A 12,931-nucleotide genomic window follows, 5' to 3' on the forward strand; every position below is an offset into this window, starting at 1 on the left:
AGCTTTACTTCTGCCAGTACCTCGTCTCCTACCTTTCAAACGTTACAGAAGCTCTCCTTCTTCTGTCCGTTTTTCGCGCCACGGTTTTCAAAGTCAGTAACTCACTGCATCTCTGACGGCGCTTCGACAATAAACACGTTACGTCACTGGACGTTCTCCTTTTACATTCTCACAACATTATTAGCTAACTGTAGCTGTTGCCGAGCGACTGCTCGATTAATGAATGATTTAAAACGATAAGGCAATCACATAATGTTACAACGCTGAGACGCTCAGTTTCATACATCTTAACGATTACTTCCCTTAACAAACGCTGATTATAACCAATATGTAAGCAGCATTTATTCGATAATTTTTAGTGTGATACTAGAATGGCTTAATGATCTACGGCCCTTCTCACTTCTGAGAATTTGTAGAATCATGATAGTTATATATACATATATTATAGTTTTTCAATTTGGGGAGCAAAATTACTGATGATGGTCGAAGTAGAGAGAATATAAAATGTAGACTGGCAATGGCAAGGAAAGCGTTTCTGAAGAAGAGAAATATGTTAACATCGAGTATAGATTTAAGTGTCAGGAAGTCGTTTCTGAAAGTATTTGTATGGAGTGTAGCCATGTATGGAAGTGAAACACGGACGATAAATAGTTTGGACAAGAAGAGAATAGAAGCTTTCGAAATGTAGTGCTACAGAAAAATGCTGAAGATTAGATGGGTAGATCACATAACTAATGAGGAGGTACTGAATAGGAGTGGGGAGAATAGGAGTTTGTGGCACAACTTGACTTGCTGAAGATTAGATGGGTAGATCACATAACTAATGAGGAGGTATTGGATAGGACTGGGGAGAAGAGGAGTTTGTGGCACAACTTGACTAGAAGAAGGGATCGGTTAGTAGGACATGTTCTGAGGCATCAAGGGATCACTAGTTTAGTATTGGAGGGCAGCATGGAGGGTAAAAATCGTAGAGGGAGACCAAGAGATAAATACACTAAGCCGATTCTTAAGGATGTAGGCTGCAGTATGTACTGGGAGATGAAGAAGTTTTCACAGGATAGAGTAGCATGGAGAGCTGCATCAAACCAGTCTCAGGACTGAAGACCACAACAACAACGATAGTTATATAAAATAAAGGCATATGTACAGTAAAATGGCGGAAATATACTTCAAAGTGAGCTGAGTTGATTCCTACAGAGGGGACGATTCTTTCTCCAAAATATTTCTGCTAGTTTATGACATTTCAGGAAGGCACGCTCCGTTCGCGTGATTTCATCTCAACAATAGCAAGCAGAGTGTGTAATTTTCTTTTTCGTTGTTGACCGGAGCCAGTGACAGGCTGACAGCTGCGGAAACAACTCACTGCGACCATCCCACAACAGGCGGTGAAAATAAAAAAAATAAAAATATGTGTCCAGCCTGTCACGTCAGCTCGACAGCAGGAAGCGTGCTGAACAAACTTTAGCGACAGGTGAGGGAACCGCTCGTGGCAGCTGACAGTAATTTCTGTTTTGCCGCCACGTTACGCGGAGGGCGGGGTATAAATGCGGCTGCGACCACACAGCCCGGCGCCACAGCCTCCCTCCGCCAGCCACCATGAGGACGCTCCTGATCGCCGCAGTAAGCGCTCTGCTGTTCTCCGCCGCCTCGAAGGTAAGCCAGCGAGCTGCTGCTGCAGCCACTGCTGCTGGAGGCTCTCCTTACTGCCTGAAGCGTTTCGCAAATACTGTACGAGTAAAGTCCGTGTATTCGTCTGCCGTCAGTTACGGTGCCTAAAGACAAACACAAAGTTTCTAGTTGGTGAATGTGTAACCTCCCCCTCACTTATCGACCTTAATGACAGTAAAAATTAAACTGCGTGTACCTAAGGGAAATTTGGGAAAAGCAATCGTCACCGAAGGTAATCTGTCGGTAAAGAGGGAGGAAAGGGTTACATCTAAATGAAAGGAAAAATGCAAATGAAACTGGCGGAAATTAATTTTGAAAAGGGGTAAAGTTAATAAAGAAAATAAATGTGCGGTCGTTACGTTAACAATTAACTGGCGTTAATTAGATATTTGAGATTTGGGGAAAATTACGGTCGCCAGTCCTATGGACTACTACTATAATAACTGAAAAAGAAAGGTTATTGCACATATAATTAGCACTAAAAACGTGGTAACTGAAGATTGACACGTGTGTGAAAACTGAATGTTTGTCAGAAGTGATAAATTTCGCTACACTCTGACTTAATCTAGCGAAAGAATTAATAAAACCGGAAAATTGAAAGTTAATTTAGTGACTGAAATTAATACTGAACTTTGTTTCTGAACCGCTACGAAATTCAATAAAATAAGGTTAGTCTTGGGCTACCTCAACAATCATTTCAAAAGCTACTTGAATCTACGCAATTTAGAAATAAGAGATTTAACTTTGAACTTGAATTAAATGTTTCTGAACAATTATCAATAGTAAAATTTAGTACGTAGCAAGCTGAGGTGCAGTAACAGGTAAGCTAAAATATGGTAACAAAACTCGCATTCTTAATTTGTGCTTGTGTAAATATTATAGCCAGCTATGAATACCTTAACTGAACTTTGAAATTAGAGCAGTGAAACCGAACGATATTACTTTAATTCTGGCGTTTGAATTTCGGAAAAGGAAGGGTTCCTGCTTGGTAATGCAATTGGGACAATGAGCAACAAAGGTTCATGCTAAGTTGCTGTATTTTTGTGATGCAAATGGAACAGTTTGAAAAGCTGAGGTCTGCCATACAATTCTAAAACTTGACGTGCTTTCAGTCTTCCTTGTTGGTTGATTGAAGGTTTGAAGTCATCGATCGAGGAGGTGGCGACAATCACTCATTGTCGGCCGTTGCTGTGGCAGAAGCTGGATGTTGGCGCGCCTTCTGCTCGGCACGGTCTCCATGCGAAAGGGACTCTTGATGTGTGCCTGCTAATGTTTCCCGTCCGCGACACCGTGCCAGAAACTATCATAGCAAGTCGAGCGCAATTACATGCTGCCAAAACCCCGAAAGCGCGGCAACTCGTGGGAGCGTCACACAACACACCTGCTCCACCGCCCTACTCCAGCCAGACTCTACCCTGCCCGCGCTCCACGCGGCAGAGTTCACACAACCAAAGATTCTAAACACTTTGGTCCTCCACACGACCTATCGATATAATCGTTCGATGGCATAGTTTTCCCTAGGCACCCAATGTAAAAATACAAATAATATTTACAAAACACACCAATTATACATCGACATAAATGCATAAATTTACACACTCACTCACTCACACACACACACACACACACACACACACACACACATATATATATATATATATATATATATATATATATATATATACTAAAACAATTACAATATATAGAAACAGAAATGTCATATCTTGAGGTAACAAAATAAGGAAAAAATTTATCGTAGAAGAGATGCAAATAGGAGAATATGGATTTCCGTCGTTACAAATGACGCAACCAGCCTCAAATACTTATAGAATGTTTTATTTTAGTGCCATAACCGGTGTCAGGCTACCATCCCCATCTTCAGGTGGCTAATATTACCGTTGCACAGATGTTGCGGTTACAGCATGTCGTCTGCTCCACACTGCAGAAGAATATATATACACTATGTGATCAAAAATATCCGGACACCCACAAAAACATACGATTTCCACATTAGGTGCATTGTGCTGCCACCTACTGCCAGGTATTCCATATCAGCGGCCTCAGTAGTCATTAGACATCGTGAGAGGACAGAATGGGGCGCCCCGCGGAATTCACGGACTTCGAACGTGGTCAGGTGATTGGGTGTCACTTGTGTGATACGTCTGTACGGGAGATTCCCGCACTGCTAAACATTCCTAGGTCCACTGTTTCCGATGTGATAGTGAAGTGGAAACGTGAAGGGACACGTATAGCACAAAAGCGCACAGGCTAGCCTCGTGTGTCGACTGACAGAGACAGCCGACGGTTGAAGAGGGTCGTAATGCGTAATAGGCAGACATCTATCCAGACCATCACACAGGAATTCCAAACTGCATCAGGATCCACTGCAAGTACTATAACAGACGGGAGGTGAGAAAACTTGGATTTCATGGCCGAGTGGCTGCTCATAAGCCACACATCACACCGGTAAATACCAAACGGTGCCTCGCTTCGTGTAAGGAGCATAGACATTGGACGATTGAACAGTATAAAAACGTTGTGTGGAGTGACAAATCAAGGTACACAATGTGGCGATCCGATGACAGGGTGTGGGCATCGGAATGCCCGGTGAACGTCGTCTGCCAGCGTGTCTAGTGTCAACAGTACAATTCGGAACCGGTGGCGTTACGGTGTGGTCGTGTTTTTCGCTGAGGGAGCTTGCACCATTTGTTGTTTTGGGTGGCACTATCACAGCACAGGCCTACGAGTACATCGATGTTTTAAACACCTTCTTGCTTCCCCTCTATTGAGGACAATTCGGGGATGACGGTTGTATCTTCCAACACGATAGAATTCCTGTTCATAATGCACGGCCTGTGGCGGAGTGGTTGTACGACAATGACATTCCTGTAATGGACTGGCCGGCACAGAGACCTGGCCTGACTCCTGTAGAACACTTTTGTGACGTTTTGGAACGCCAACTTCGTTCCCGGCTTTAGCGACCGATTTCGATACCTATCCTCAGTGCAGCACTCCGGAAGGAATGGACTGCCATTCCCCTTGCAGCACCTGCTTGAATGGATGCCTCCGAGAGTGGAAGCTGTCACCAAGGCTAATGGTGGGCAAACACCACACTGAACTGAATTCCAGCATTACCGACGAAGGGCGCCACGAACGTGTACGTCTTTTTCAGCCAGGTGTTCAAAATGGCTCTGAGCCATCACAGCACATCTGTGGTCATCAGTCCCCTAGAACTTAGAACTACTTAAACCTAACTAACCTAAGGACATCACACACATCCATGCCCGAGGCAGGATTCGAACCTGCGACCGTAGCGGTCACGCGGTTCCATCAGCCAGGTGTCCGGAAACTTTTGATCATATATATACTACACGGTTGGCCACGGGGCATGGCTGGAATTTGTATCCGCATGGGCATAATTTGCTTTGGCGGCGAAGCCACTTTCATTTGGATGAGTTCGTCAGTAACCAAAATTGGCGCATTTGGGAGACTGAGAATCCACATTTCGCGATCGAGATGTCGTTTCGCCCTCAACGGGTGACTGGGTGGTGTGCAATGTCCAATCACGGAATAATCGCTGCGTTATTCCTTGATGGCACGGTGACTACCGAACGGTGCGTGAAAGTTTTGGAAAATAATTTAATCTTCATTGTCCAAAGTGACCCTGATTTCGACAGGAGGTGGTTCATGCAAGACGAAGCTCGATTCCATTGAAGCAGGAGAGTGTTTGATATCCTGGAGGAGCACTTTGGGGGCCGTTTTCTGGCTCTGGGTACCCAGAGGCCACAGCCATGGGCCTCGTTTGGTGTGTTATTCTCCGAATATGAATGTGGTGTCATATTCTCTGAACACATGAGAGTCCTTTCTGTGGGACTGAAAGACAAGGTGTACAAAAATAACCCCAAAACCATCGCTGAGCCGAAAACAGCCTTTCAAGAGGTCATCGACAGCATCGATGTTCCGACACTTCAGCGGGTGATGCAGAAGTTCGATATTCGTCTGCGCCACATCATCGCCAATGATGGCAGACATATCGAACATGTCATAATCGTACAGTCTTTGCGATTTAAAGGAAAAAATCAAGTGTATAATGCACGTGCGAGGCTCAACATGCATTTTATGAACATTACGAAGTGAGCCACAGTGATTTATTTACATTATGTGTGTGTGGTATGGTGGAATTCAGGAATTATATATCGAGCTACAAAACCACATGGGCCACACCAATACAGATCGCCATCTGCTGGAACGTATTGTGGGCAGACGGTATGCTATTGATCAAAACATCTCTGTAATGAAAACTATTAGCCGTCTGAAGCTGGACATGGTAGCCCATAATCGGTTATGGCTCTAAAATAAAACACTTAAAAAGTATTTGAGGCTGGTTGTGTCGTTTGCCAACCATCATTAATGGGCGCGGAGTCCACAAGATCAAAAATGGTTCAAATGGGCCCTGAGCACTATGGGACTTAACATCTGAGGTTATAAGTCCCCTAGACTTAGAATCACCTAAACCTAACTAACCTAATGACAGCACACATATCCATGCCCGTGGCATGAAGCGCCTAGAACCGCTCGGCCACATCGGCCGGCTTATGAGTGTTTGAGGTTGTCGACATCACATGGTGGGTGTCACCAGGACATCTGTCTCTTTCGTATCAATGTATTTTTCAAGGGAGAAATGTAATGTTCTCGGCCTTTTCAGATTGTTTTATGTTATATAATTTTCTTAAATACGTCTTGGGAACTCCACATATTGCATTGTTCCGCACTCTGGAAAAATCATCTTAACCGATCATTTGTGTAACGTACTGAAGATACAGGAACAACTCATCGAGAAAGTACAACCCTGTATAGAGGAACAACGTAAAAACGAATGGTTGTGTGAGGGAAAAATTTTAGCAGTAAAAATGAAGTAGTTCACTGAACCAATTAGCGAATGTTCGGGGTGTTAGGAGTGTAAGTGCACACATTTTTACTGGTGACTGAGGACAGTGTGCTGAACATCATTACATCAGTATTTACTTCATCACTTAATTAATTTGTGGTAACGACTATGGGACCAAACTGCTGAGGTTATCGGTCCCTAAGCTTACGCACTATTTAACCTAACGTAAACTAACTTACGCTTAGGACAACACACACACCCATGACCGAGGGAGGACTCGAACCTCCGAGGGGGGGAGCCGCGCGGGCCGTGGCAAGGCGCCTGAGACCTAGCGGCTACCCTGCGTGGCTTTACTTCATTTGCAGACTAATAGTTGTAGATAGTAGGACTAGTATGTTTTTAATCTTCGTTGATCCATTATGGCTCGTGGGACGACGGCTGGCATGAACTTCTTGATGCAATAATTTACCAACAGCCGTATGATTTGTAGAAGTTTATTTTATTTCATGAACTTCTATGTGCTACCAGTTTCAGCATTACATTGATGTCATCTTCAGGCCCCACTCGTCATAGTCGTAAAACCGCTATACGCAGAAGGAGTCATATAACTGGATCCGTGTATCAAATCGTTATCAGACTGTGTCGCCTGGCCACCAAGAGCTGTTGCAGGACGATTGATTCACGGGTCCAGTTATATGGCTCCTTTCGTGTATAGTGATTTTACGACTATGACGAGTGGGGCCTGAAGATGGCATCAATATAATGCCGAAACTGGTAGCACATAGAAGTCCATAAAATAAAATAAATTTCTACAATACATACGGCTGTTGGTAAATTATTGCATCAAGAAGTATGTTTTCAGGTTGGTTACTACCTCGAAGTACGTGCAGCAAGAGCAAGCCATTAATGTTTATTTTCCTCTGGGTAGCAAGTCAGGTGTATGCAAAACGGTTAGCCTATACAGAGAGGCGTAGTCCACTTAGTGGCGCAGTTAAGACCATTCAGAAAACATCATGTAGTAAATTATTTGACATGCTTGTGCAAAAAATGTAAGGTATTAATGATCACAAAATCAGTACCTACAGTGAAGCCTCAAAAATCATGAGATACTTCCTAATATCGTGTCAGAGCACCTTTTGCCTGGTATAGTGAAGCAGTTCGATGTTGCATGGACTCAACATGTCGCTGGAAGTCCCATGCAGAAATAATGAGCCATGCTGCCCCTATAGCCGTCCATAATTACGAATGTGCTGCCAGTACAGGAATTTGTGCTCGAACTGTCCTTTCGATTATCTCCCATATATGTTCCATTTGGTTCATGATGGGCGATCTGGGCGATCATTCGCTCGAGTTGTCCAGAATGTTCTTCAAACCAGCCCGATGACATGGCGCGCTGCCATCCACAAAAATTATATCATTGTTTTGGAACGTGATTTCCATGAATGGATGCAGATGATCTCTAACTAACCGAACATAACCATTTCCAGCCAGTGATCGGTTCGGTTGGACCAGTGGACCCAGTACATTCCACGTAAACACAGTCCCCACCATTATGGAGCCGCCACCACTTTTCACAGTGCCTTGTTGACAACGTGGGTACATTGTTTCGTGAGGTCTGTGCTACACTGGAATCCTACAGTCGGGACCCGTCTGTCCAGACCACGGTTTTCCACTTGTCTAGCGACCAACCGATAGGGTCACGAGCCCAGAAGAGGCACTGCAGGCCATGTTGTGCTGTCAGCAATGGCACTCGCGTGATCGTCTGCTGCCATAGCCCATTAACGTCAAATTTCGCCTCTAGCGGGTACGTTCGTCCTACGTCGCACACTGATTTCTGCGATTATTTCGCTCATTGTTGCTCGCCTGTTAGCACTGACAACTCTACGCAATACAGATGGACAAAGTCGTTCATCCTTGGGAACTAGTTCACTGGTGATCGCTCTTTTTTGGGAAGCGTTCATTTTTTCTAGTTCACCGTTCATTGTGCTTGGCGGCACGCCGAACGAAGAATTCCTGCCCCACATCACAGTGAAACAGAACGACAGACAAAGCGCTATGCAAAATACATACAACGGTCCTCTTAGGGACCAACTGACTAAGGATCTCGGACCATGCATCAGAATCTGCCATTTCAACATTGAGGGCGTAAGCAGAGCAGAGAATTTTACACGATAACGACATTGAACTGGTAGCCATGCTGAAAATAGAGCCCAACGAAGCTAGAGGAAGTATACTGGGATATGATCTACTTGAAGCCACGTATGACAGACACTATGGAGTTGCGACATATGTGCGTGGGGACATAGAGGACGCCTTTCTACTTGAAGCCTCCATTGCAAATGATATCCATGAAGTTGTCATCAAAATAGGAGAAGTTACAGTAACTACATCTATAAACCTCCTGCTACGACATGGCCGGCTGAAGTGATAAAGATCCACCCACACCCAAGCGTATATGTTGGGGACTATAATAGTCACCACGAAATGTGGAAATACAGTACGAATGATAGCAATGGAGGCATGCTGATCGACTGGTCCGAGGAACAAAATACATATCTGGTCTTTGATGCCAAGGACCGAGGGACATTCAGATCAGCAGCATGGAACTGCGACTATAACCCGGATCAGTGCTTTGTTTCGAGGGATACAAACGATAAACCACTGACAGCCTCGAGAAGGGTCCTGGCGGACTTCCCTCACACCCACCACCGCCCTGTGCTTATTAATATCGGTATATCCATCCCGATAATAAGGACTTACCCTCGACCAAGGTGGAATTTTACAAAAGCTGACTGGACAAAATTCTCTGAACAACTTGATTATACCTTGAGCTGGATCCCTCCAACGAGCAAGAGCTATGAGAGGTTTGTGGGAGCGGTCATTAGCTCTGCGAAAACAGCGATCCCAAGAGGGTACCGCAAAAAATACATTCCCGGTTGGACTGGGATATGCGATGACCTGTACGGGGAGTTCCTCAAGAATAGGTACCGGGAAATAGCAGATGAACTATTACATAACATGGACTTTATTAGACGGCAAAAATGGGAGAATACTGTTGAAAATCTAGACTTTTCTAAATCAAGCGGACAAGCCTGGTCCCTACTGCGTAAACTTGGAGGCGCAAATCCACCTGAACATAGAAAGGACAAAATATCTCCTAACAAGGTTGCATCCCGTATAGTTTCTGCGTCTAGAGGACCACGAGATAGAAAGCACACAACAAAAGTGAAGAATGACTTAAAAACATTAAAAAGGGCCCGTGCAATTGACTCAGAATATTCATCAGAAATTCGTATCGAGGAGCTTACCAATGCCCTGAAGAAGGTTAAACCAGGCAAAACTCCGGGTTTCGGTGGTATCCACCCTGAGTTCCTCATACATGTCGGAGCCTACCCAAAACAATGGCTGGCTAAGTTCTTTACGGACTTTCTCCAAGTGGGTAACATTCCTCCCTCACTTAAACGAGCAAAGATCATCGCAGTCCTGAAACCTGGTAAACCAGGCGATAGACCAGGGAGTTACCGCCCCATTGCCCTTGTCAGTATGGTCTATAAATTACTAGAAAGACTGCTCCTCAACAGAAGAGGACAAACTATACTAAAAAAATCCCTATCGAACAAGCAGGATTCCGTCCATATCGCTGCTGTACAGATCAAGTCCTATCACTGACAACATTTATAGAGGCGGGGTTGCAGAAGAAACGTAAAGTAGCGCAGCATTCATAGACCTAACAGCAGCCTATGCTACAGTTTGGAAACAGGGACTCATGTGCAAATTAATCTGTGCCGTTCCCTGCAAGAAGATAACCAACCTCATTGACGACATGTTGTCAAATGGAACCTTCCAAGTAATAATGGGGAATGAGAGAAGTAAACAGATGAAACTCAATAATTACTGCCACAAGGCTCTGTCCTTGCGCCCCTTCTTTTCAGCCTTTACATCGCCGACATGCCTGCAAGCAGATCGCGCAAATTTGGTTATGCTGACGATTGGGCTCTGGCAACAGCCCACAGAAACATAGAAACTGCCGAAGATATCGTTACGAGTGACTTAGGGACTCTCAGAGAGTATTTTAGAAAATGGAGGCTGCAGCCTAGTGCTACAAAGACGGAGGTATCTGCCTTCCATTTGAACAACAAAATGACCAACAGAGAACTACATGTATATCTAGACGGGAAAACACTAAATCACAACAAACACCCAAAGTACCTTGTGGTTACCCTAGACAGGACACTAACATTGAAAGAACACCTGACGAAAACTGCAGCGAAACTTAAAACACGCAACAACATATTGCAGAAGCCCTGTGGCACCACTTGGTGCTCCACAGCATCTACACTCCTGGAAATGGAAAAAAGAACACATTGACACCGGTGTGTCAGACCCACCATACTTGCTCCGGACACTGCGAGAGGGCTGTACAAGCAATGATCACACGCACGGCACAGCGGACACACCAGGAACCGCGGTGTTGGCCGTCGAATGGCGCTAGCTGCGCAGCATTTGTGCACCGCCGCCGTCAGTGTCAGCCAGTTTGCCGTGGCATACGGAGCTCCATCGCAGTCTTTAACACTGGTAGCATGCCGCGACAGCGTGGACGTGAACCGTATGTGCAGTTGACGGACTTTGAGCGAGGGCGTATAGTAGGCATGCGGGAGGCCGGGTGGACGTACCGCCGAATTGCTCAACACGTGGGGCGTGAGGTCTCCACAGTACATCGATGTTGTCGCCAGTGGTCGGCGGAAGGTGCACGTGCCCGTCGACCTGGGACCGGACCGCAGCGACGCACGGATGCACGCCAAGACCGTAGTATCCTACGCAGTGCCGTAGGGGACCGCACCGCCACTTCCCAGCAAATTAGGGACACTGTTGCTCCTGGGGTATCGGCGAGGACCATTCGCAACCGTCTCCATGAAGCTGGGCTACGGTCCCGCACACCGTTAGGCCGTCTTCCGCTCACGCCCCAACATCGTGCAGCCCGCCTCCAGTGGTGTCGCGACAGGCGTGAATGGAGGGACGAATGGAGACGTGTCGTCTTCAGCGATGAGAGTCGCTTCTGCCTTGGTGCCAATGATGGTCGTATGCGTGTTTGGCGCCGTGCAGGTGAGCGCCACAATCAGGACTGCATGCGACCGAGGCACACAGGGCCAACACCCGGCATCATGGTGTGGGGAGCGATCTCCTACACTGGCCGTACACCACTGGTGATCGTCGAGGGGACACTGAATAGTGCACGGTACATCCAAACCGTCATCGAACCCATCGTTCTACCATTCCTAGACCGGCAAGGGAACTTGCTGTTCCAACAGGACAATGCACGTCCGCATGTATCCCGTGCCACCCAACGTGCTCTAGAAGGTGTAAGTCAACTACCCTGGCCAGCAAGATCTCCGGATCTGCCCCCCATTGAGCATGTTTGGGACTGGATGAAGCGTCGTCTCACGCGGTCTGCACGTCCAGCACGAACGCTGGTCCAACTGAGGCGCCAGGTGGAAATGGCATGGCAAGCCGTTCCACAGGACTACGTCCAGCATCTCTACGATCGTCTCCATGGGCGAATAGCAGCCTGCATTGCTGCGAAAGGTGGATATACACTGTACTAGTGCCGACATTGTGCATGCTCTGTTGCCTGTGTCTATGTGCCTGTGGTTCTGTCAGTGTGATCATGTGATGTATCTGACCCCAGGAATGTGTCAATAAAGTTTCCCCTTCCTGGGACAATGAATTCACGGTGTTCTTATTTCAATTTCCAGGAGTGTACCTTAAGAACATCCGCACTCGGCTTGGTGTATCCAGTGGCAGAATACTGTGCCCCAGTGTGGCTCAACAGCAAACACACACACACATGGCAGATAGCCAACTTAATGCAACAATGCGTATTATATCAGGCACAATCAGGCCAACTCCTACAGTGTGGCTGCCCGTTCTCAGTAACATAGCCCCTCCTACCCTGCGCATACACTCGATTACGAAGCGCGGGCTTAATGCGGTTGTAAGTCCGTCTGCCTTCCATAACAATGAACATGCTCTTTTACCTGGGATCAAAAAAAGACGGAAAACGGTCACTCGTGTGTGGCATGCCGACGTCCTTTGCATGTGTAATAACAAAAAGAAAATTGCCTTTTTACAAATATTTCTTCTGCTGTTTATCGAAATAGTGAAGTAAGCTGATATGCTGTTTTGTTACCTGAAAAGATGTATGTATTGCATACCACGTAATTTTTACTTAATTTACGTAATTATAAAATACATTTTAATTACCAGTTGTGGACGCTGAATAGAATACGAAAAGAACCAGAAGTTCAGAGTTCAAAAAAGGTTTGAAACAGACCTAGAATGGGCGTGCGTAGCGAACGAAACGAACAACAGGATACT

At 45.8% G+C, this 12,931-nt stretch overlaps 1 protein-coding gene across 1 annotated transcript in view; it reads left to right on the forward strand.

The window, feature by feature from the left end:
• Nucleotides 1-1,580: 1,580 nt before the first annotated feature.
• Nucleotides 1,581-12,931, forward strand: part of LOC126106438 (uncharacterized) — a 74,320-nt gene continuing 62,969 nt past the window's right edge. The window contains exon 1 of the mRNA XM_049912718.1: nt 1,581-1,653. Coding sequence (XP_049768675.1) covers nt 1,597-1,653 — 57 coding nt within the window. The 5' untranslated portion in view covers nt 1,581-1,596. The remainder of the gene's footprint in view (nt 1,654-12,931) is intronic.

The sequence above is a fragment of the Schistocerca cancellata genome, chromosome 10 (genome assembly GCF_023864275.1).
Source record: "Schistocerca cancellata isolate TAMUIC-IGC-003103 chromosome 10, iqSchCanc2.1, whole genome shotgun sequence".
Lineage (NCBI taxonomy): Eukaryota > Metazoa > Arthropoda > Insecta > Orthoptera > Acrididae > Schistocerca > Schistocerca cancellata.